The 26013-nt window shown below is 46.4% G+C and overlaps 2 protein-coding genes across 2 annotated transcripts in view; one reads left to right on the forward strand and one right to left on the reverse strand.

Moving 5' to 3' along the window:
- Positions 1-1200: 1200 nt before the first annotated feature.
- On the reverse strand, positions 1201-23925 carry dcakd (dephospho-CoA kinase domain containing). The gene is made up of 6 exons (XM_067969127.1): positions 23745-23925; positions 16677-16795; positions 10754-10957; positions 8436-8523; positions 6984-7256; positions 1201-6799 (listed from the first exon to the last, which is right to left on the reverse strand). Exons 1-6 carry the CDS (start codon positions 23837-23839, stop codon positions 6787-6789), a joined length of 792 nt encoding a protein of 263 aa, XP_067825228.1. The 5' UTR covers positions 23840-23925; the 3' UTR covers positions 1201-6786.
- Positions 23926-24268: 343 nt separating this feature from the next.
- LOC137300035 (glycylpeptide N-tetradecanoyltransferase 1-like) overlaps positions 24269-26013 on the forward strand; it is a 54398-nt gene continuing 52653 nt past the window's right edge. The window contains exon 1 of the mRNA XM_067969126.1: positions 24269-24414. Coding sequence (XP_067825227.1) covers positions 24317-24414 — 98 coding nt within the window. The 5' untranslated portion in view covers positions 24269-24316. The remainder of the gene's footprint in view (positions 24415-26013) is intronic.

Consider the following 26013-nt stretch of genomic DNA (forward strand, 5'->3'; position numbering starts at 1 on the left):
TCCCAGTTTTTCTGGCTCAGCAGTCTAATGTCTTATTGAAACACAGTGCTTAAAATTGCAATGCACTCATAGGCTGAAGGCTATAATTTCAAACTTTAGCCCTCAGGCCTAAATGAGCATATTCACAAAGTGCTTCACGATGCAATGGAATGCCAAACAGTCGACTTTGACTGCGTCTGCAATGAATCATTCTTCACTACTGTCCCTCTGCCTGTGTAAGGCCAATGGAGTGTGAAATCAGCAGTGGACTGGAAAAAAAAAAGTGGCTCTAATGTTAATCAAATAACAAACTGACTGATGATTACAGATCAATTGTAGAGATCACCCTGCCATATTGCTCTTCAGATTGCCTTGTATAGGGGACTAGGTGATGTATTGTCCTTTCATAAACTTGAACTCATCCAAAACTGTCACCCCTGTGCTCGCTGACCTACATTGGCTCCCAGTCTGGCTATGCCTCAATTTTAAAATTCTCATTCTGGTTTTCAAATCGCTCCATGGCCTTGTCCCTCCCTATCTCTGAAACCTCCTTCAGCCCTACAATCCTCCAAGATCTCTGCGCTCCTCCAATTCTGGCCTCGTGCACATCCCCGCTTTCTTTTGCCCCACCATTGGTGGTTGTGCTTTCAGCTGCCTCGACCCTAAGCTCTGGAATTCCCTCCCTAATCCACTCTTTCTTTATGTCGCTTCTTAAAACCTACCTCTTTGACCAAGCTTTTGGTCACCTGTTCTAATATCGCCGTATGGGGATTGGTGTCAAATTTTGTCTGATTACGCTCCTGTGAAGCGCCTTGGGACATTTTACTACCTTAAAAGCGCTGTATAAATGCAAATTGTTGTTGTTGAAGTGCAATAGACACCGGCCTTTCATCTCAGAGACTCTTCAAATCTGGCCCAGGTCTCACAGTCATAAGGTACTGCAAATAAATCAACCTTGATCATAACCATAACCCAAACTGACTGTCTCGTCCATGCAGGCGTAAGCTCCTGGCCTCGCTGAAAGCGAGACTGCCAATTAGTGCCACTAGGAACTGGACTGAGACTGGCCAAACTCATGTCACGGACAGCCAGCATAGTCTCAGAGCCAAACAGACTCGATCACCTGCTACTCACAATATCAGCCTAGAACATTTCTTTTGGTGCAGTTTAGGTATCAGATTATTACCAGCTACAGGAATAGAACAGACACCAGAATATTAGTCATATTTATAAAGTTTAATTTTCATAATTATATAAAGCTCTAATCTGACATTACAGATGTATTTTTAAAGCACTTACATTTCTTAGTGCACAATTACATTCAGACTTTTTAAAGAGGCACTGTCTCGGTTACTGGGGAGTTTTACAGACAGTAACATTGCCAGCACACATTCCATGTGGTTTTTGTGCCCGGGTATTTTCTCTCCCTCCACTCCTTGCTGGGTACAGTTCCATGGACAATGTTACCTCACCAAGATGACCATCCTTCATGTCTGAACATAGACTGAGAATAGGCAATTCAACCATGGAGGGTATCATCGCAGAGCCCAATCTTCACACGTCCCAATAAAAGGTCACTGGACACCGATCAGGAGCAGGAACTCTGGCTGACCTCTCCCTCCCTAACTCAGGAGAGCTGAGACCAGTGAGGCCTATCACCCCCAGGCGAGATTAGGTAACCCAGCACAGACCGGAGAATGGGCCAGAGATCTTCTAGTCTGCATGGCTTGTTTATTCACTGCGTTAACCAGCTGAGCCATTAGGGAACTGCTCAGCGTCAGGTTCTGCATCACTGCACAGCAGCGCTTAGCAAATGTACAGGGACGTGTTGCCCAACTCTTTTTCACAAAGACAATGCCTCTTTAAAAACAAAATAAATTGGAAACTCTTGCATCGTGAACACCCCTATTAGCAGTCAAACTATGTCGCCAATGCTTTATCACAGTGGCGAAATGAGCAATAATTATAAGGAAAATTAACACGGTGATGAGGCATTTCTAAGTTCACTGTTCTCTGTGCAAAGCAAAAGGTTATCCTTTATTATTATCCTTTATTAATGGGAAGGAGCAGGGAAGAATAGGCTACTGAAGTCTTCAAAAGGTGAACAACATTGATGAAACTAGCGTTAAGAGCTGGGTTCAGACCCATCAGATTCCATACCCTCCATTTAGGGTGCTGCCTCTCCGATGAGACGGTACAGAAAGTGACCTGAAGTTACTGCCAAGCTTTTCCGTGGAAACTGATTTAAATCAGCATACTTCCTCATATCACGCTGAGTCATATCTAAAGTATATTGGGGTTGCATTACAGAGCACATAGACCTGTAAACAGAGCTACAACTTAAGTGCGTGTATTGAAATATTAAGGAAAATACCTATGGAAAAAAACATGAAGCAGCACAGGGCTGAGGGGGAACATGTGCTTCATAGTCTGCATGTCGAAGGTAATTTATTAATTCCACTGCCCCCTACCCCCCCCCCCCTCCCCACCACCCCCACCACCCTTTTGGCCTCCTATAGCTCCCTGTATTACACATCACTCCTAACAGAGGGGCCGGGCTGGGGGTCTTTGCAAGTTCCAGAGCTACCAAGCCCTGTTTCAGGATGGCTCAGATTTTGAGTGAATTGTCCCTAAAATATAAACAGAGGCTGAAACACTGTTTCCGGAACAGGCATGGAATCACAGCTTGTGCTCACAGCACCATTTAGGCATCACATGGGAATCCAGATGAGGCCCCGCCTGCTTGTTCAGGTGAATGTGAAAGATCCCATGGCACTATTTCAGAGAAGGGGAGCTCTCCCGGTGTCCTGGCCAACACTTACCTCTCAATTAACATCTCCAGAAACAGAATATTGGGTCATTATCTCATTGCTGTTTGCGGGATCTTGCTGTGCTCAATTTGCTGCTGTGTTTCTCTACATTACAACAGTGACTACGCTTCAAAAGTATTTCATTGGCTGTAAAGTGCTTTGGGAGGTCCTGGAGTAAAAGGTGCTTTATAAATACAAATTCTTTCTTTCTATAATGAAGTTCTTGTCAAATGTCCAAAATTGGGTTCGGTGTGACCTGTGATTTGCTGTCACAGATTTGAACCTTGCTGACTTTGCTGCATTTAGTGTGAGCCCCAGCCAGTGTGTAGAAACAGGTCACTGAATGAAAGGCAGCAGCCAGGAATTCAGCAAAACTGGGGCTTTGGACCTTGCAAAAAGTGGCAACCGAACTCCACAGCAACGGAGTTGATCCACATTTCCTGTTTTTATAGCATGGCCTTGATAATGGGGCCAGCCTGCAGCACTTTGATCTGATTATACAACAGGCCCTTCCCCACTGTCACGCTCAAAGGAGAGAAAGTGTCAAATGTCATCAGCTCACACTATTTGAAGCTTACACCCGCACCGACACACGTGGCAGGAGGCAGCTTCTTAAAGATTAGTGCTGGTAAAGCTATGACATCAACAGGCAGAAAATAATTTCAACAGATCTTTCGGTCTCAAACATTCGTTTCAAACTGATCCAAAAACAGGACAATGTAGGTTTATTTATATATGCCAGACATCATTTACAAAGACAACTTCAGGGAAAGCAACCCAATTACAGTCTTCCTACGTGGGCAATTACACAGAATGCACATGTGGGAGACAGGTCTGCATCTCTATATACTCAGGGCATCGTGAGGCTTAAACTAGATGGACAGAAATTAGACAGAAAGTGAAGCTTCATGGCCACACTGTTTGATTTTAATTTCTAGCTGTCATTTGTCCTGAAACCAAGAACGCAGCCTGAACTGAAGTGGCAAGGGCATTCATCTTCCCTCGAGGAGATACACCATTTGAGTATATTGCGATAATTCAAGACATTCACTTTGGCCTGTAAATGGGCCATCTTATCTGGTCTTACCAAGAGCGAGAAAATAAGACAATTAGTAAAGCTTTGTTATTACAGAGAAGCATAAAACATTTTTTGTAGAAGAACTATTGAGTCAGTGCAGCAGTAAAAGGGCGTTACAATTGACACCAGCTCCCCTGGGTTTTGGGGGGAATAATCACTATCCAGTGACCCTGCTGGAAAGTGCATGAGTCAATATTGAGCGAGGACTACATGGGAAGCCTCACCACGGTCGGATTGCTGGCAATCACTCTCTAGGCTCATATATTAAGAATGCTCACTTGGGCGTGTAACTGGAGAGTGATGGAACCTGGGAATCCACCTCCAGGGCAGCTGCAGCACTGGTTAAAGGGAAAAGAAAGCCCTGTAAGTGGTGGTGGCACAAGGGAAGTACTTTATGCATTCCTTTTTAAAAAAAAAAATCAAGTCTTTGTTTGAATGGAGACTGGACGAGTCCACCCATCACTGCCCTGTCTGACTGTCTCTCCCGGCTGGGTCTGCCCATCACTGCCCTGTCTGACTGTCTCTCCCGGCTGGGTCTGCCCATCACTGCTCTGTCTGACTGTCTCTCCAGGCTGGGTCTGCCCATCACTGCCCTGTCTGACCGTCTCTCCCGGCTGGGTCTGCCCATCACTGCCCTGTCTGACCGTCTCTCCCGGCTGGGTCTGCCCATCACTGCCCTGTCTGACCGTCTTTCCCGGCTGGGTCTGCCCATCACTGCCCTGTCTGACCGTCTCTCCCGGCTGGGTCTGCCCATCACTGCCCTGTCTGACCACCTCTCCCGGCTGGGTCTGCCCATCACTGCCCTGTCTGACCGTCTCTCCCGGCTGGGTCTGCCCATCACTGCCCTGTCTGACCGTCTTTCCCGGCTGGGTCTGCCCATCACTGCCCTGTCTGACCGTCTTTCCCGGCTGGGTCTGCCCATCACTGCCCTGTCTGACCGTCTCTCCCGGCTGGGTCTGCCCATCACTGCCCTGTCTGACCGTCTCTCCTGGCTGGGTCTGCCCATCACTGCTCTGTCTGACCGTCTCTCCCGGCTGGGTCTGCCCATCACTGCCCTGTCTGACCGTCTCTCCCGGCTGGGTCTGCCCATCACTGCTCTGTCTGACCGTCTCTCCCGGCTGGGTCTGCCCATCACTGCTCTGTCTGACCGTCTCTCCCGGCTGGGTCTGCCCATCACTGCCCTATCTGACCGCCTCTCCCGGCTGGGTCTGCCCATCACTGCCCTATCTGACCGCCTCTCCCGACCAGGTCTGCCCATCACTGCCCTGTCTGACCGCCTCTCCCGACCAGGTCTGCCCATCACTGCCCTATCTGACCGCCTCTCCCGACCAGGTCTGCCCATCACTGCTCTGTCTGACCGCCTCTCCCGGCTGGGTCTGCCCATCGCTGCCCTGTCTGACCGTCTCTCCCGACCAGGTCTGCCCATCATTACCCACGACCAGGTTTTTAAAAAAATACATTTTGACAAACAAAGAATATTTTTAAATATTGAATACTTTAAAATAAAATACCTCCCTTAGACTTTCCTTCCCTTTTGATATGAGGAAAGTTTTCTCTGTAGTGTCTAATATCATGCTTTAACTTCAACCTCACGACACCCTCATTGAACCACATTAGCCGCGGGCCCATTTATACTGAATTCTGCAGTGTTGTGCAATGGACTTGAGCCTACAAGGACCTGCATTGAGACCGAGGTCAGCAGGAACTTGTTTCAGCTGCAGCCATTAACACAATACTAGCACGACATGAAGTCACCCCAACACTTTCAAGTCAGAACCACAGGGTGGTTATTTCCACCTGTCTCTCTCCCACAATGCTTATACAAGCAGCTCTTGGTCCATGAATAATTAGTCCCCATCACATCATCCAGAAGACAGCGTTCAACTGTATCCCACTAAATAAACAGGAATCCCACAACTACTCAGTAAACGGGTGACATTAGCACAAAGTGCTAATGATGAACAGCAATGCTTTAGGAGGCATTGGTGGTGAAACTGGTCTTTGCTGCAAGTGCATAATGGATGATAGCAGAGCGAGGGGGCACCCGGGAGGTCGTCACCGGGAGAGGGATGTCGCCAGGAGAGCACCGGGCCATGGGCCAAATTCTTGTGCTCGGGGAAGGAGTGAAATAAATGATAACAGAGTGCAATCATTCCAGGCCACCCCTGCAGACTCAGCAGTGGGTTTGACATTGACGAGGCCCGAGGGCAGGTCAATTGTCCATTCTCTTGCCTGGTGAATAAAACCGAACGGAGAAATAAAGCAGGCCAGTAAGAATATATTAACCACCACCATCTAAACCATCCCCCCGCCCCCCCCCCCGCCAATCAAGAAAATAGACCGCAAAGTGTGTATGACGTTATTGAAACAAAAAAAGCACAGCATCAACCAGCAGGCAACCCTCAGTGTAATTCTAAATCACATCAATGGACAGCAGATATGGTTAAGGGGCAATCCATACACTGCCACCTTTTGCATTACACTTGCCCCGAGCGAGCTGCGCTTTTCTTTGGAATAAACAGGCGATGTGGGGTCAGAAATCTGGACGTCAGCTTGGTGCAGTGACATCGACCTGCTTTAGATTCACCTCGGTCACTCTCTGGTTAGAAGCAGCATCTGTTTCAGTAATCTGCGGGCCACAGAATGCGACTTACACAAGGCCAGGTTTCACAAACATCTCTCCAGTGCTCACTCAGAATAAACAAGGAAGTAAACAGCATTCAGTTGCCCGTCTTCGATATCCAAATAAAGGATTGCCCACTTTGCGTGATTAAAAGCTGCAAGTGAACAGCAGCGCAGCAACAATCATGGTCTCTATGTACTGGGAAATCTGTCGCTTGATTGGTACATCTTGGTTCAGAGAAGCTGGCAAAGCAGAAGGAGGACTCTTGACTATCCATAATTTGGGCAGAGGTCTCTTCAGAGTTGATCTCTGCAGTTTTACAAGAATAAAAGAGGAATAATAACAATTATCATGGGGAGAAGGGGAAAGATTGTTCAGCAGCAGCACCTCCATCCTACACTTTATACCCCAATCGACCTTTCTGGCAGAAAAGTAAAGCATCCACCGTGACTTTATCTTGGTTCAGAGCAGCCTGTCATTTTAAAAAATGCACCTTTTTATCAACATGTAGAAAAGGCCTCCGATTCCTGTGAGAGTGACAGCGGCGAGCAACCTGACTGCTAAAAAGTCCAGGGAGTCTTCGAGCTGAGAGTGCAGTTTGCAAACCTGCCGGTACGTACTGGCCTCGCTCCCAGAGTTATCGATTACATGGCTCGCCAGCTTCCGCTTCTGCTCCAATGGCATCTGGGCACCTACACGCTGCTCTGCCTCCGCCTGCGTCAAATTATTCCGTTTCATCAGCCGGGTCAGCTGGGCCTGAGGGTCACTGGGGGCACAACAAACACAGCCGTCAGCCACACACCACAGGCAATCGGCACAAGCTCTCCGACACAAAGCTTCACCGGTAACACCATAGTTTCATCGATTTACGATTTTATAAGCTGTCCCAGATGGTCAATGGATAAATGGGAATGGTTCCGTACTGAGCTACACAGAGCAGGAAGGGCCCAGGTCCCATCCCTGGCCTGTGCTGAGTTAGCTGATCTCAGCAGGTGCCAGCACTTGGGGTGATAGGTTAGAGAGGGGAACAAGAGTCAGACAGACTTCCTATTCCTATTTGCTGTGTAGCACCCAAACCCTCATCCTTCCGGCTATTAAGGGTTTGTCTGCAATTTCCTCCATGGGGAAACGGCCAGCCAACACTCACTCCCTGGGCTCACACATGGAGAATGATGCCAATTCTGGAGGGCCAATGATGCCCACAGTATCGTAGGAGTCAGTACCATCAACAGAGAAGGGAAAGAGACTGGAGGAAAATAGAATAAGCAGTGTGGTTTCTTCTTGTTCAGGAGACGACTCACTTCTGGAATAATTTTTGCCCTCAACCTCTTCTTGGTCTCCGTTCAGTCTCAGCTGAAGGGGACAGATGGAAACTTGCTCTCAAAATGGCCACCAGGTTGTGCACAGAAATGGCCCCAAAGTGACATTCGGAAGGATGTGGGGACAGAAGGGAGACCTGTGCCCCCACATAGCAGTGTCCCTCAGGACGTGCACAGTTAGAATCTCCCGGGCCACACTCTGCTGAGGTAAGGACGGTTTGCCACCCACTTCGGCCCCTGCTCGGAATTAAAATCAGGGCTTGTCTCTATTCTGTCCTCAAGTTACTTCAGGCAACACTAAAGCGAGGTGATTTATCCAATTCAGCTTGTTGGGAGTGGGGTTGAGGGGGAAGAAATCCCTCAACATTACTTGAATCCCTGATGAACCAAGACCACGTCTGTAATGGGGACAATTCCCCACCTCCTCCCACCCAAGTGGCCAATCACAGTACAGAACTGCATTTTACCAGTCAGTGCTCCTCAACACCATTCCTCATCACTAACATAAACTAGGAACTTCAGGAGGAGAATACAGGATATACTCAATTCGTGGTACACAGACAGCTGGGTATCACCGAGACAATGGCTTTCATCTATTTGCTGTCTACAGCTTTACATTAACTTACCAGTAAACAACTATAGTATGCTTCATAAACTTGGCCAACTTGTTGGTCTCAAACAGGAGTGGTACATCGAGGATAACATACCGGTATCCTGCAAAGAAAAAAAAACCATGGTTACACACCTGTACTGCACAAAATAAATCTGTTTGTAACTTGTGTGTCCTCAGATAACTATTGTCTTCTTTACAGATTACAATTCTGGCGATGAAGTCTAAATAGGCTGGTGAATTCATAAGGGGGAGTGGGTAGTGTTGTGGGTTAGATAATGGCTTTTTCATGCTTGCAAACTAGATTTAAAACCAGCTCAGATTAGTGGGCTGAGTGTAACATCTCTCTGCTGCCCTGCAGGCAGTCCCCATTGGCCATTATCCCACATCACAATCCCAGCCCTAATTCAGCACTAACTGACAATCCCAGCCCTAATTCAGCACTAACTGACAATCCCAGCCCTAATTCAGCACTAACTGACAATCCCAGCCCTAATTCAGCACTAACTGACAATCCCAGCCCTAATTCAGCACTAATTGACAATCCCAGCCCTAATTCAGCACTAATTGACAATCCCAGCCCTAATTCAGCACTAATTGACAATCCCAGCCCTAATTCAGCACTAATTGACAATCCCAGCCCTAATTCAGCACTAATTGACAATCCCAGCCCTAATTCAGCACTAATTGACAATCCCAGCCCTAATTCAGCACTAATTGACAATCCCGTTCAGAGATGCCACAGGATGCCTGGTGTGAGAAGTGGGGAAACGTCACATGTAATAGGGGGTGCTGTTCTGAGGCTGGGAATAAACAATGTTGGGGCAGTGTAGAGGAGCGTTGTTCTGCCTCTCGCCTGGGACTGCTGAATGCTGACATGGTGAGCAAAATGGAAAGTGTTCCAGTCTCCAGCACTGGCCCCCCTTAGCTTGATGAGCACAAAAATTGACAAAGAAGAGTTGCGTACAGCAGCGTGGCGGTTCTGGCACTGGACCAAGCCTGGGTCGTCCAATACATTAGCCTCTAGTCATATGTGGCTAATTACATTTCTGATTAGTAAATAAAAAATGAGTAATAGACACCATCATTGGTCATGTGATCTCAATCTTCATTCGCATGGCTTGTACAAGTGAACTTTCACTTTTTTGTGTTTGTTGGTAAAATGAGAGTAAAAGTAGAGTATGCCAGTGATTTTTGATCATTGAGTGTTTTACTTCCTTGGTTACTGAATGGTGGCAGATGTTTGTTAAGTAAATATACACGCGAAGTTCATTTACCTGTATTACGAGTGCGTATAAGGTTTTTTCTACTAAAATTAGCACGTGACTCAGGGGCAATTTGATTGAGGTTTATAAAATAATGTGAAGGGACTAGATTGTGTTTATATGGGACAATTATTTCAACTGGACAGGTTAGGGAGGACCAGGGGTCATGTTTACAAGTTATGTAAGGGCAGAACTAGGTTGGATATTAGGCAGTTCTTCTTTTCCCAGAGAGTGGAACTCTGGAACAGGTTCCCAGCTCGTGCAGTGAACGCTGATTCGCTGTACACATTCAAGCGAGAACTGGACCGGAGATCACCTGGGTTTTTACAGGTTTTTTTGCCTCTCCCAGGAGATCACATGGCTCCTGGTGGGTAGGGGGTGCCTATATTATGATGGATAAGGGATCATGACTAATAGGGACACCAGGTCTTTGCCTGTCGATATTTTCTTACATTGGTATGAATAAATAAAAATATGCAAACTTATAGGCAGAGCTACTTATACAAAATTACAGTATTCACATTTTGCAGCAAATCAGCAACAAAGTAAAAAGAACATCCCCTCCCGGGGATGAGGGGGTGGACATATGAGGAGAGGTTGAGTAGATTGGGACTCTACTTACTGGAGTTCAGAAGAATGAGAGGCGATCTTATTGAAACATATAAGATTGTGAAGGGGCTTGATCGGGTGGATGCAGTAAGGATGTTCCCAAGGATGAGTGAAACTAGGGGGCATAATCTTAGAATAAGGGGCTGCTCTTTCAAAACTGAGGTGAGGAGAAACTTCTTCACTCAGAGGGTAGTAGGTCTGTGGAATTTGCTGCCCCAGGAAGCCGTGGAAGCTACATCATTAAATAAATTTAAAACAGAAATAGACAGTTTCCTAGAAGTAAAGGGAATTCGGGGTTACGGGGAGCGGGCAGGAAATTGGACATGAATTTAGATTTGAGGTTAGGATCAGATCAGCCATGATCTTATTGAATGGCGGAGCAGGCTCGAGGGGCCGATTGGCCTACTCCTGCTCCTATTTCTTATGTTCTTATGTAACATGCTTGCAGCTCACTCCTTACCTTGTATAAAGTATTTAAAGATCTGTTTGAGCATGGCTTTGTGGATTGCTGGGTGAGTGATAGAATTCAGGAGCTGCCGTTTCTCCATATCGGAGAAGATGATGCTGCCCAGCTTCTCCCTGTTGATTTCTCTGTCCTCCAGCAGGATCTCCTTACCAAAGGAACGCACTATTGCCCAGTACACCGGTGAGTCCAGCTGAACAACTTATGGGAAATAAATACAGGACACTCATTGTACATTTTACAGTTGATACGAGGAAGTACATTTTCCAGCAATTCACCCTTAGAAATTACCTGTGTATACTGTGAGCCTTACTCAGAAAGCCAGCACTCCAACTCCCACATCCCCAATCTGAAATTCTTTCAGGTTTCTATAGAAATTGAAATTCCATCTGATCCTACACAACCTCGCAATTATAAAACGTAACGTGAATTCAACACATTCCCTGATTCCCCCCTCAACACACTGACAGTTATTGTGGGGGGGTCTACCCAGCGGAAGCCCAATTTGGGGGGGGGGGGGGGGGGGGGGGGGGGGGAGTACTCTAGTCTATAGACGCTGATATAGTGGCTGACCTGTCGCCCTGGCTGAAACAGCACTGGCCAAGGATCGAACCTGGTACCTTCTGGTCTATATGGTTCTGTACATCTCTGGAAACTGCCTTTACTTACTAAGTCAACAGGGGGAGTCAGAACAGTAAGAAAAATAATTGGAAAGAAAACTGGCCACCTTATAAATCTACAGCCGATATTTTTCCAGGTTATTCGCCCTGGCACAGCATGTGGTATCATCCAAAACCCTTTTCAATACAGCACTGCATTTAAGGAGCAGTACTACTGGCATTTTGATTTCTCGGTGTAAGCATCTGTATCCTAGATACATCGCTACCATATAGGGTAGTTGAGGTGAATAGCATAGATGCATTTAAGGGGAAGCTAGATAAATACATGATGGAGAAAGGAATAGAAGGATATGCTGATAGGGTTAGATGAAGTAGGGTGGGAGGAGGCTCGTGTGGAGCATAACCACCGGCATAGACCAGTTTGGCCGAATGAATTTTACAGCACAGAAACGGGTCAATGTAAATTGAAAGTCTTAGGATCCACATCCCTCTGATTTTCACATCAGCCCAAAAGAAGTAATTTCTAACCACCAGGCAGGTTACACTTACAGGCCTGGAAAACCTTTCAGTCATTACATTTACTGCAAACAGAAAATTGAGCACAAAACCTGAAGAGATTTGTAGAGTTTGCACTAAAAAAATGATAGTCATCAAATTCCTCCATTCTTTATGCCAGTGTGACAACCAGCAGTGGAGACTCTATAGCTGCATTTCCTTTAAACAACAATAATGACAACTTGCATTTATATAGTGTCTTTAACATGGTAAAACATCCCAAAGCGCTTCACAGGAGCGATTATCAAACAAAATTTGATACCGAGCCACATAAGGAGATATTAGGACAGGTGACCAAAAGCTTGGTCAAAGAGGTAATTTTTAAGGCGCATCTTAAAGGAGGAGAGAGAGGTGGAGAGGGGATTCCAGAGCTTAGGACCTAGGTAGCTGAAGGCACGGCCGCCAACGGTGGAGCGATGAAAATCGGGGATGCACAAGTAGCCAGAATTGGAGGAGATCTAAGAGGATTTTAAGGCTAAGGAGGTTACATAGTTGGGGAGGGGCGAGGCCATGGAGGGATTTGAAAGCAAAGATGAGAATTTTAAAAATCGAGATGTTGCCGGTGCAGGAGCCAATGCAGGTCAGTAAGCACAGGGCTGATGAGTGAATAGGACTTAGTGCAAGTTAGGAAATGGGCTGCAGCGTTTGGAATGAATTCAAGTTTACAGAGGGTGCAAGGTGGGAGGCAGGCCGGGAGAGCATTGGAATAGTCGAGTCTAGCGGTAACAAAGGCATAGATGATGGTTTCAGCAGCAGATGAGCTGAGGCAGGGGCAGAGATAGAGACGAGCGATGTTACGGAATCTTGGTGATGGAGAGGATATGAGGTCGGAAGCTTAGCTCAGGGTCAGATAGGATACCAAAGTTGCAAACAGTCTGATTCAGCCTCAGAGCGGCCAGGGAAAGGGACGGAGTTGGTGGCTAGGGAACGGAGTTTGCGGCGGGGACTGTAGACAATGGCTCGGTCTTCCCAATATTTAATTCAAGGACATTTTTGCTCGTCAGACAAGCAGTGTGACAAATCAGAGACAGTGGAGGGGTCGAGAGAGGTGGTGGTGAGGTAGAGCTGGATGTCGTCAGTGTACGTGTAATCTGACGTCACGTTTTTGGATGATGTCGCCGAGGGGCAGCATGTAGATGAGAAATAGGAGGAGGCCAAGGATAGATCCTTGGGGGACTCCAGAGGTAACGGTGCGGGAGCGGGAAGAGAAGCCGTTGCAGGAGATTCTCCGGCTACAACCTGATCAATAGGAATGGAACCAGGCCAGGACAGTCCCACCCAGCTGGACAACGGAGGAGAGGCATTGAAGGAGAATGGTGTGGTCAACCATGTCAAAGGCTGCAGACAGGTCGAAAAGAATGAGGAGGGATAGTTTACCAATGTCACAGTCACATAGGATGCCATTTGAGACTTTGATAAGGATGGCTGCAGTGCTGTGGCAGGGGCGGAAACCTGATTGGAGGGGTTCAAACATGGAGTTGCAGGAAAGATGGGCATGGATTTGGGAGACTGCAAGAAGTTCAAGGACTTGAGAGAAAAGGGAGGTTGGAAATGGGGGCGGTAGTTTCCAAGGACAGAGGGGTCAAGGATGGGTTTTTTGAAGTTGGGGGTGATTACTGCAGATTTAAAGGTCAATTAAAAGGGCAATTGCCAAGTTCCACAGCCTTGGACTGCCCACACGCATTGTGAGTATCTCAATTGTTCAGTGCAGAGTCAGGACAGCGGATGGAACCAGAGGAGTGGACGGTAACTGAAAACAGAATAAAAGAGCACAAAGGAACTTTGAGAAACTGAGGCAAATGCATAAAGTGGTAGAGAAGGTCAAGAAAACCCCCGATGTGTTGGAGAAAGTGCTGTAAACATCATGTGGGTGCCTGGGACATTTGTTCTGATTAATGCAAAGTCCATTAGTTCTGTTTCTGTGATAACAAGGAGCAGCACCGCATTACCCTGCAGTCTGAACAATTATGTATTCAGGGTCAGCAAGGTATGAGCAAGATTGATTACAGTTATTAAACCAGCTGATATTCAATGCATTATCTTACTTAGCATAATTGTATTTACTTCTCCTACAGAAAAACAGGCAGACATTCACAGACCAAGAAAGGGGGGGGGTGGGTCGGGGTGGGGGTGGGGAGAGACACAGCACACACAGAGACTGGGGGGGGGGGGGGGGGGGGGGGGGAGGGGAGAAAACACACAGCCGGGGGGCAGTCTTGGCTTGGCACCAATGCTTAATTAATGGAGTGTAAGTTGGGGGCTGAGACGTGCTGTGAAGTAGGCTGAGACTCACCCATCCAGAGTGCCTGACTCTGCTTTGACACATCAGATTCAGACAGCATTTAAGTTGCATTTACACCAAAACTGCAGCACCGGTGCGAAGTGAAAATGCTTTGAAGAGATACAACGGTTTTAGTGTGAATACACTGAGTGGGTGGGGCTCTGCTGGTTACCCGAGGGTGCATTCTCCCTCGCGTGCTGGCTGTGTGCTAAATGGGAGTTAATGCACCAACAGGCCTGCCCTTTACTCAGTATGCTTTCCGTGAGGTCGGATTCACTGAACCTAATGCACAATTGTGGGGCCAATCAGAACGTACTTGCAGTGAGACTACTCAGCTACACATCAATCTTAAGCCTGCAAATGTCGGGCATTTCTGTTGTGTGGTGCAGGTGCGTCTGGTACTTCTTGTTCTGACTGGCTTAAGTAAGGAACCTGATGTGCCCTGATGGCCCTGCATTAGCTCATGTTGTAGCTGCTCAATTCTTTTTACTTAGAAAATCTGAAATGCTGTGGTAAATAATTCGGTGTGCATTCCTTGCAAATAATTTATCACCAGCTGTGAAATGCAAACCTCTGAAGATGAACACATACTGCATCTCAACAGGATAAATGTGTTGGGAGTGAAAAATGGTACCCTGTTACACACAGGAAATGCAAAGCCATATTTAAAATGGAGATCTGAAATAAAAGCTGAAACTGCTAGAAATACACTGCCAGTCCGCCAGCATTTGAAAGGAGGGAAGATGGGTCAGTGTTTCAGATAGGAACCCTTTGTCAGTTCTCCCCACAGAAAGAGGAAATGGATCGGCAGCTGGAGCAAAATATGTCTGTGGCAAAGTGAAATCAAATCATTTTTTCCTTAGGTCAGGAAGATTAGAACTTGCAAATTAAACAGATAACCAGCAATTGGCTACTAGAAACTTTATGAATGGTGCACAATGTAAATATGTGGAGAAATGGTATTTGGAGTAATAAATATATAAACTTCTGAACAGGTGTTTGTGAAAAGGACAGCACTGATACGTCAGTGCTCGACATTATGCCCACAAACCTATCAAACTGGACTCAATTCAGCCCAGGATGATCCAGTGAGTGGCTGCACCTTGTTGATCTGATGCACTGAATGGAACAGAATACCAGCCTGTGGTACAGAGGTAATCTCCCCTGTCCCAGCAGAAGAAAATCTTTGTGGCAAAGTAGTGCAAGGATGGGATGATTTTATTTAATTCTGCTCTGATTGCAATAAACGGCTGTAGTGTTCCCCTTATGGTCTACAGCATGTAAATGTACTGCTGAGGCAGGCTAGGAGAGCCCAGGTTCAATCCTTAGTCTGCACTGAGCTAGTATGCACAGAGTGTTTGTTTCCATGCCTACCTCTCAACAGCAAAGGAAGATATTCACATTAGACAGTTTTACCAGTCTAATGTGAATCTCTTGTTCACTACACAGCTCATTGAGTAATCCACCAGAGAACTTTGTACCTGATATTGCAAGAGTTCTCATATGACATCATCAACTGAATGCCAGACTAGTTAGACTCCCTCCCCCTCCCATCCTGGATGATTATATTCCTTTTCGGTTTTAATGCCATGTAATCCGAGCTGGAATAAGTCAGGAGCTGGCCTCTGTTTGACTTTGCACTCATCTTTGGGAATAGTGAGCCTGCACATTATTAGATATGAAATTGACAATGTCACGGGTACAGTTCACTAATAAACAGGAGCTGCATCCAGCAGACACCCTAATAGTTATTTATTATTGAGTTGGAATGAGAGTATTGTTTTTGTATTTACTACCAGGGTTAGATACAGTGGAGCTCCCTCTACACTGTCCCATCAAACACTCCCAGGGCAGGTACAGCACAGGTTAGATACAGAGTAAAGCTCCCTCTATACTGTCCCATCAAACACTCCCAGGGCAGGTACAGTATGGGATAAATTTACTTATCTAACATTGACGGTCAGCAGCCGCCCACCTTCAGGACCCAAACAGACTGGAAAGGGACGATGGTTCAGTTAATAATCAAACTCCAATGACACCACATTTATTTGCTCAAAATTAGCCAGATTTCTTGTGCTGTTGGGTTTCTTTTCTGCAGGTAGTTAGTTAGTGATATTCAGGGCAGATTCTGGATAGTGGTTATGTGCTGCCCTTCTATGCACAAACATATATTAGAGCCATTGTAAAACCTATACTTCAATTTCCATTGTACTAGTGGCTGATGTAAACTCCAAGTCTGAGCCTGAAATGATCAGCTTGGCGTTGAAACGAAGTTAAAGTAATAGCCCCTTCCTCGCCAGGCACGTCACTTTTTCAGCCCGTTCAATATGTGAACTAAATATCACAAAGAAACTCTTGTACTTAGACAGAGGGCACAACCTCTAGAAAGAGAAACAGCAATTTCACAGTACTGTCACAGGGTATATATTCGCACATTCTCAGAGATCTGATATTCAAAACTTACTCTGTCTTGCTATCTGATCAGCATCCACAACCGGGCACCCAAGCTCACGGAACACAGCAGCAACGGTGCTTTTCCCCGAGGCAATCCCACCTGTCAAGCCGACCAGGAACATCCTCTTTCTAAGACCAGAACAGAAAGGTTGAGTTAATGTACTGCATCGAGTACAGGGGAGCCCAGGTATGTAATCTTATCAGGTTGAAGACCTCGACAACAGTGTTGGGCGTCATTAGCTGCAGTGTATGGAATATAAGGGTTTTATTGAAGTTCCCAGGCTCCATGTGCATTCTCAGTGGGGATGGTGGTACAGCACAAGTGGCCTCAGCTCTCCTTGTTTAGGCGAGGCTCTTGTTCCTGATTACTACTGAGGGCCCCACTCAAACCGTGTCCACGTGAACATCAGGTGAGGCAAGATTGAGCTCTGCCGTGATGACCCTGCTAATCGAACAGCCTACTAACGCTCACTGTCACACATGAATAAAGACCAATTGCCTGGAGTACCAGACGGGAACCCTAGCCCAGTCAGGAGTCAACACTTGAGAGGGAGAAAATTGGCCAAAATGAAAGTTATCTCAACTGAAAAGTGTAAATGGTAATTTTTCATAAAACAAATAATTTGCTAACCTTCATATGGTGATGATATATCTATAATACTGTCAGAGCTTATAGACAGGAATCCAACCCTGAGAAGTTGATAAACCACGCAACTGTAGTGAAACAGACTGGAAAGAATACCTTCATTGTACAAAGCATTGCCTCCACTCTGTTTTGCTCCCCCCCACCCCTCACAAATTTCTCCCCTTCTTTGCTGAAGACTCGGACTCCTGTGGGGGAGGGGGGCTGTATAGCATCATGGGCTCCAGGAGTCCTCCAGGACCCTGGGGATGGTTTACACCCGAGCCAGGGTTCTCCCTCCTAATCACTATCTAGTGACTGATGCTGAAAGATGGGGTGGGAGGATATTGAGGGAGGACGGGATCAGCCTCGGCAAGGATACCTCCCACCATTAAATAGCTTATCAAAACTCAGAGGAGTGGTTGCTTGGCTGGGGTACTAGAAGGCTACCCGTGCCAAGGGAGCAGATCAGTACCTTTAGGACAGGAAAGTAGAAGGTATGAAGGGGGAAAAGGAAACAGAGACTTCTAGTCTTGTACTCCAAGACAATCGATATTGATCCACTGTGGGTGCAGCATGTTACAGAGCAGCAGCCAGAGCTTGAGTTATATGGTGACAATCCTTAGAGAGCAAGGTGCAGGTTTCACTGCAGCTCTAATTGGAAAAGGTACGAATCAACACCAATGGGGCACTTAAATACTTGGGCAGGGGATTAAAACTATTCATCTACAGGAACTATAGAAATTGAACATCCTGCTAGAAGAGCACCAAGTTCGTTTATCAGTTTGCCTTGAGTTTGATGATCTCAGTTGTGGTGTTACAAATGACCTCAGACTGCTAGTTGGGGATGTGTGGGGAGGACAGAATATCAGCCAAGGTCTTTACTGCTGGTGGTTAACCTCCCCACCCCATTCCCACTTGATAATGTTTGTGCTCAGGGGTTGAGCAAGGACAGAACTGGGTTCCACTGTGACACTTCTCTTTAACACTTTAGGTGTTAGCCCGGACTCAGTGGGTAGCATTCTCACCTCTGAGTCAGAGGTTTTAATTTTCAAGTCCCACTCCAGAGACTATAATCTAGGCTGACACTCCAATGCAGTACTGAGGGAGTGCTGCACTTTTGGAGATACCGTCTTTCAGATGAGACATTAAACCAAGGCCCCGTCTGCCTTCTCAGGTGGAGGTAAAAGAGCATGTGAGTTCTCATCTGTGTCCAACACTTATCCCTCAACCAACATTACTAGAAACAGATTATCTGGTCATTAACACATTATTGTTTGTGGGATCTTGCTGTGCACAAATTGGTTGCCACATTTCCTGCATTACAACAGTAACTACACTTTAAAATTACTTCATTGGCTGTAAAGCGCTTGGGGCATCCGAAGGTCATGAAAGACGCTATGTAAATGCAAGTCTTTCTTTCATTTTTCCCATAAATAAAGTCAGATGACACTCGTTCTCTGGGTGGTTGGGGGAAATGAAGAGGTCATGTGTGGATTGAACAAGGCTGAAAACAGCCACTGACTGAGTCAATCCCATCCCTAAATTTTTAATTATCTTCAGATGCATACTGCCCTCATGGTGCCTGCACAAGCAGTCAATGTTGGAGCTTCCAGGACAGAGAATTACAAACAGAAGGGCCACGGTCCACAAGGAGGAATAAAAGGCCACGGACAAGATTATCAGGCCAGGCGTAGCACAGTAAATCGATCAGCAATTGTTGAAAAGTTCAGTTGCAATATCAATAAATAGCAAAGTTCAGTCGACACACTAGACTGGTATGACGGAGAGAACGACACAAACCGATACTGGGGGCGATACTGAAGCAATTCATACCTGCGCCATACTTATCAAATTTGGAGAATGTTGCAGTTTCATTGCCTATAGTTTGGGGAAGTCTGTCCAGTGAGACATGTGCGTAAATTTATAATCACAGTCCTGTCTCCAAAGGTAGCTGTGAAATCTAAACGAGGTGGTCTACTTGCCTCAGAAGGTGAGGGACATCACCTTTTCAGGCGGATTTGCTTCATGCCTACAAAAGGCAAAGGTTGCCCGTGCTGGCACACGCCACTGGGCCAGCTGGGGCAATTCAATTTCATCAGGGAAGGTCTGCAGGGAGACTGGGAATGCGGCTCGAGAACTGCTGGACATGCAGAATCTTCTGAACTTACAGAAAAAACAGGGCATAGCAGCCTGCAGTGTAAATGGGCACTGAACTCCTGAAGCAGTCAAATTAGAAAACTCTGCTCCAATGGTACCAAGGTGAGATTGCACTGCAGCTGCAATACCTGCTGCATCAGTAATGTCTTGAAGTATCTCTCACACTTTACCTTAGTTTTCATTGAGGTAGGGCATGTTAGTGCTGGAGAATGGAATTCTTTCCACTTCAAGTGCCCAAATGTCAGCAACAAATGGTTAGATACAGAGTAAAACTCCCTCCATTCTGCACAACAATGTGTCTCAGCCCCAATCTCAAAAGATCACTTTCTACTGTACCAGTGTGACATTTATCAATTTCCCAAATCAGCCAACTAGTGTGCTCTAAGTTGGATCATCCATTTCATTACGAATTGGGGAACAGTTTCACTCTAATTGATGGTATGTAGTAAAATTAGCAGTGCCAATATTATTGGAGACACAATATTATATCCTATTAAAACAATGCTGACAAATACATGAGTGCCAGCTTTCCCTTTGTTTCTCTCATGTCAAAATACATCTCTGCAAAATGTTCCCTAGAGGAGAAAGCCTGATACAGTCTTTTACAGAGTTAAGAAATTGTCACTTGTATGGTTGAAAGATCAAGGATAATACCTATTACATTCTGGTATTTGCAGTAAAATCCATACTAAATCAATGGGCTAAATAAAAGCAGATACTTGTAGGAAACATGATGTGGAGATGCCGGTGATGGACTGGGGTGGACAAATGTAAGGAATCTTACAACACCAGGTTATAGTCCAACAGTTTTATTTTAAAATCACAAGCTTTCGGAGATTACTCACTCACCTGACGAAGGAGATAATCTCCGAAAGCTTGTGATTTTAAAATAAAACTGTTGGACTATAACCTGGTGTTGTAAGATTCCTTACATTTGCAGGAAACAGGTCGTGCTCAAGGGGAGCACAACATAAAGGGGTGGTCATGGGGAAAAAAAGGCCACAAGATTGCATTGAAGCAGTCTTTGTCATGGCTAATCATTCATTGTCTCTGAGACAAACACTTACATCTACACATGGAGGGAGACCCTGTCCAGAGCAAATTTTAAACAAACAGAGCCTACCAATGCACAAAGGAATCCCTGTGGTATGTGTTACTGTGGTATGTGTTACTGTGAAGTTGCAGAATTGTACACTCTTCGAAAAGTATAAGTCCCAATGACTCAGTATAAAAATGGTAGCTTGAAACTACTCAAAGTTTGATCCCTGGTCTTCGCTTAGTTAGCTGATCTTAACCATAAGGAGTCTTACAACACCAGGTTATAGTCCAACAGTTTTATGTGAAATCACAAGCTTTCGGAGGCTTCCTCCTTCATCAGGTGAGCGTGGGATTCCATAAAAGTACAGCATATATATATATATAGTCAGAGAACAATGCCTGGTGATTACAGATAATCTTTCCAACTGCCCATTATCAAAGCAATCAAAGGACTTGAATGGTGTTCAGACAGGGAAACATTACATACAAGACTTCCAAATACACAAACGGTCACAACACCAAAGACAGAGAGAGAGAGAGAGAGAGACCCGAAAGGCAGAGAAAGAGATAGAATGACCGGTTGTATTAAAAACAGATAACTTTTTTCCGCTGGTGGGGTTACGTGTAGCGTGACACGAACCCAAGATCCCAGTTGAGGCCGTCCTCATGGGTGCGGAACTTGGCTATCAATTTCTGCTCGACAGCAGTCAAGGACATTCAGCCTCCGATCTTCGGGTAAGCGTTCTCCAAGGCAGCTTTCGAGACACACAACGCAAAATCGTCGAGCAGAAATTGATAGCCAAGTTCCGCATCCATGAGGACGGCCTCAACCGGGATCTTGGGTTCATGTCACGCTACATATAACCCCACCAGCGGAAAAAAGTTATCTGTTTTTAATACAACTGGTCATTCTATCTCTTTCTCTGCCTTTCGGGTGTGTGTCTCTCTCTCTCTCTGCCTGTCTTTGTGTTGTGACCGTTTGTGTATTCGGAAGTCTTGTATGTAATGTCTCCCTGTCTGAACACCATTCAAGTCCTTTGATTGCATTGGTAACGGGCAGTTGGAAAGATTATCTGTAATCACCAGGCATTGTTCTCGGACTACAGGTAGATAAATCTCCGGGACCTGATGAAATGTATCCCAGGACGTTATGGGAGGTTAGGGAGGAAATTGCGGGTCCCCTAGCAGAGATATTTGAATCGTCCACCGCTACAGGTGAGGTGCCTGAAGATTGGAGGGTAGCAAATGTTGTGCCTTTGTTTAAGAAGGGCGGCAGGGAAAAGCCTGGGAACTACAGACCAGTGAGCCTGACATCTGTAGTGGGTAAGTTGTTAGAGGGTATTCTGAGGGACAGGATCTGCAGGCATTTGGAGAGGCAGGGACTAATTAGGAACAGTCAGCATGGTTTTGTGAGAGGAAAATCATGTCTCACGAATTTGATTGAGTTTTTTGAAGGGGTAACCAAGAAGATAGATGAGGGCTGTGCAGTTGACGTGGTCTACATGGACTTCAGCAAAGCATTTGACAAGGTACCACATGGTAGGTTGTTACATAAGGTTAAATCTCATGGGATCCAAGGTGAGGTAGCCAATTGGATACAAAATTGGCTTGACGACAGAAGACAGAGGGTGGTTGTCGAGGGTTGTTTTTCAAACTGGATGCCTGTGTCCAGCGGTGTGCCTCAGGGATCGGTGCTGGGTCCGCTGTTATTTGTTATTTATATGAATGATTTGGATGAGAATTTAGGAGGCATGGTTAGTAAGTTTGCAGATGACACCAAGATTGGTGGCATTGTGGACAGTGAAGAAGGTTATCTAGGATTGCAACGGGACCTTGATAAATTGGGCCAGTGGGCCGATGAATGGCAGATGGAGTTTAATTTAGATAAATGTGAGGTGATGCATTTTGGTAGATCGAATCGGGCCAGGACCTACTCCGTTAATGGTAGGGCGTTGGGGAGAGTTATAGAACAAAGAGATCTAGGAGTACAGATTCATAGCTCCTTGAAAGTGGAGTCACAGGTGGATAGGGTGGTGAAGAAGGCATTCAGCATGCTTGGTTTCATTGGTCAGAACATTGAATGCAGGAGTTGGGATGTCTTGTTGAAGTTGTACAGGGCATTGGTGAGGCCACACTTGGAGTACTGTGTACAGTTCTGGTCACCCTGTTATAGAAAGGATATTATTAAACTAGAAAGAGTGCAGAAAAGATTTACTAGGATGCTACCGGGACTTGATGGTTTGACTTACAGGGAGAGGTTAGACAGACTGGGACTTTTTTCCCTGGAGAGTAGGAGGTTAAGGGGTGATCTTATAGAAGCCTATAAAATAATGAGGGGCATAGATAAGGTCGATAGTCAAAATCTTTTCCCAAAGGTAGGGGAGTCTATAACGAGGGGGCATAGATTTAAGGTGAGAGGGGAGAGATACAAAAGGGTCCAGAGGGGCAATTTTTTCACTCAAAGGGTGGTGAGTGTCTGGAACGAGCTGCCAGAGGCAGTAGTAGAGGCGGGTACAATTTTGTCTTTTAAAAAGCATTTGGACAGTTACATGGGTAAGATGGGTATCGAGGGATATGGGCCAAGTGCAGGCAATTGGGACTAGCTTAGTGGTATAAACTGGGCGACATGGACATGTTGGGCCGAAGGGCCTGTTTCCATGTTGTAACTTCTATGATTCTACATATGCTGTACTTTTATGGAATCCCACACTCACCTGACGAAGGAGGAAGCCTCCAAAAGCTTGTGATTTTCAAATAAAACTGTTGGACTATAACCTGGTGTTGTAAGACTCCTTACATTTGTCCACCCCAGTCCATCACCGGCATCATGATCTCAACCATGACAGTGGTGGGGACCTTACAACTGGGCTCAGCGTCCCTGGGTTATGAAGTTAAATAACTAGCTAAGGTTCCTGTTGCTGACAGCTGCCTGATAATTGTTTTCAAGCAAAGACAGGATTGATCTCAGATGCGATGCCCCCCACGGTAGAATGGCCTCAGGCAGTCGCCGCTCGGATAAGGTGTCAGAGGTTAGCCCGCGCACCATGCAGCTGTGCCTCAGAAAGGGGAGATCAGTGGGGGAGGGGTCAAGGTACAAACTCCAGCCCGGCCGGGTCTCACCCGCAGGCCCTGCGAGTGATAACGCGGTGCCGACTCCCATCATGTAAGGAGGCCACCCCTCCTCCTCCTCCTCCGCGGCCGGGGCTGGCCCTCGGTCGGCGCCACTTTCACTGCCTAACCCGGCCCTCCTTTACTCACACTTTAATCAGGCTCCGGCCACCTCGACAACCACTCCTTAGCCACAGTACATCGCAAGACGCTGCTCGCCCATTGGCCAGGGCGCCGAGCGCCATCCAATCGCCGTGGCTGTTACTCAGGCCCCCCAGCAGCCAGGTTGCCAGGTGCCGCCCGAATGAAAGCGGCGCCGTGCTCAAGGAGGCGAGCGCCGGGTCTACAAATATGGGCAGGGTCCGATGTGCTAAGTGGAGTTCAGCAGCACTTTAATGAAAATATCTTTACGCTACAGTGAATTAAAAGATTACAAATCAATTTCCTCTCCAAATGACCAACCCCCAGGTGCATCCTGGTACTTGTAGTTCTGGGCGACCTTTCACCTCATGGTCACGCCGGCGCCGCGCGGCTGGCGAACTACAATTCCCAGCGTTCCATCCGCGCCGGCCTCCCCCGGTTCGCGCGGCACGTCGTGACGCCGCCCAAACCCGCTGACCAATCGGCGCATTCATTAAATGGGTCGTTAGGGCGGGGGGAGCGCCAGCCAATGGGCAGCAGCGTTGCTGCGTGAGTCGCCTTCTCGTAGTTCCTCCTGAATCATGGCAGACGATAATGAGACAGCAACAAAAGAGATTGAAGAGCACGATGGGTGCGGCAGCGACTGCGAGAATGAAGAGGACGACGCACACAGTAAAGAGTATGTCCCGTTGCTGCCGGTTGACGCGGAGCCGCCTGTGAGCGGGCTCGGCGGCACTTTAGTCCCAGCCTGGCTCCCGGGGAAACGGCGCTGTGCACCGCTCACCTTAACATGACAGCCCAAGTCCCGCCTCCCCGGCGCGGCCATTGGTCAATCCCCCCGATTGACACGTTCGGTGGGCGTGAGTTGGTGGTATGGCGGACGCTGGTTGGCCGCCCCTTGCGTCCATCACCGCGGTGAGCTTCCGCTATCAGGTTAGGCTGTTGACGGGAGCACAAGGCGTGGGATTTAGGCTCTGGCTCCTTTACCAGGATCTGCCTCCTTACAAAAGGCGCCAGTTTAGGGCAATATATTTACGAGGGCACTTTTATTGGGACTGTCACCAACAGAGTTTTGTTTAAAAGTTTTAAAAATATGTTTTAAAAATTCACTTTGCTGTTCAGATCCAATAATTGGAGGGAAAGAAAGAACTTGCATTTATATAGGGCCTTTCGCGTCCCAAAGTGCTTCACAGCCAATGAAGTACTTTTATAATAATGTCATATAGGCAGACAGAGCCGTCAAGTTGCGCACAGCAAGGTCCCATAAACGGCAAATGAGATAAATCACTGTTCAATCTGTTTTAATGATGTTGGTTGAGGTGTAAAAATTGACCAGGATACTGCCCCTCGCCATGCCAAGGGATTTTTTTTTACATTTACTAGTGCAGATAGATAAGAGCATCTCTTTGATGCCTCATCCGAAAGGCAGCATTCCCTCAGTACTGCACTGAAGTGGTAGCCTGGATTGTGTGCTCCAGTCTCTGAGAGGGGCTTGAGCGCACAATTTTTTGACTCAGAAGTGAGAGTTCTATCACTGAGCCAAGGCTGACATGTGGCCCATCAATAAAATGCCATGCACTTCCAGATGCAATATGGTTCTCCTTTTGTGTGTATCTTGACATTAAATGGGAACTGCCTTCACAAAAAGTGACATACTTTTTTTTGGGGGGGTGGGGCTGGAAGAGTTTTTTTTTGTATTTGTCCTGCTCTGTGCTGATCTGGAGGTACATTTCTTGACTTACATTGATGTGTTGTGGGGTTTCAAAGCAATAATAAATAGTTTGCTGAACAATTTCTTAATGTAGATCCCCTTTTGGCATGTTGTGTGATCACATGCAGTCTGTCACAAACTCACTCAACATTTGTCACCAGGACTTCAGTGGAGTGTAACTTGATGTGTGAAATTTTTGCCATACGTCCACTTGAAGTGAAAAGCCCAGCAATGTAATTTAAACATTCCAAATTTGGGCCTTGTCTGGAGAGATCATCTTGAGCTGTGTAACAGTAGAGTGAAAAATTGTCAGTGATGGAGGGAGTAATTTGCAGAAATGCAGAGTATTGTTATGAGAAATGTAATGCTAAATAAGACTAGTGATGAGGATGATTTTTAAAACATTTAATCAAGTCTCTTGGAAAATTCTCAAAGCACTTCATGTAACAATTACTGCACTTCAAAGTTATTAATTGTATGTAGGCAAACATAACGAAAGAGAATGTATACAATGCCTTTCTTGACCTCTGGACATCCCAAAGCACTTCACAGCCAATGAAGTAATTT

This window comes from Heptranchias perlo, chromosome 30, assembly GCF_035084215.1.
Source record: "Heptranchias perlo isolate sHepPer1 chromosome 30, sHepPer1.hap1, whole genome shotgun sequence".
Classification (NCBI taxonomy): domain Eukaryota; kingdom Metazoa; phylum Chordata; class Chondrichthyes; order Hexanchiformes; family Hexanchidae; genus Heptranchias; species Heptranchias perlo.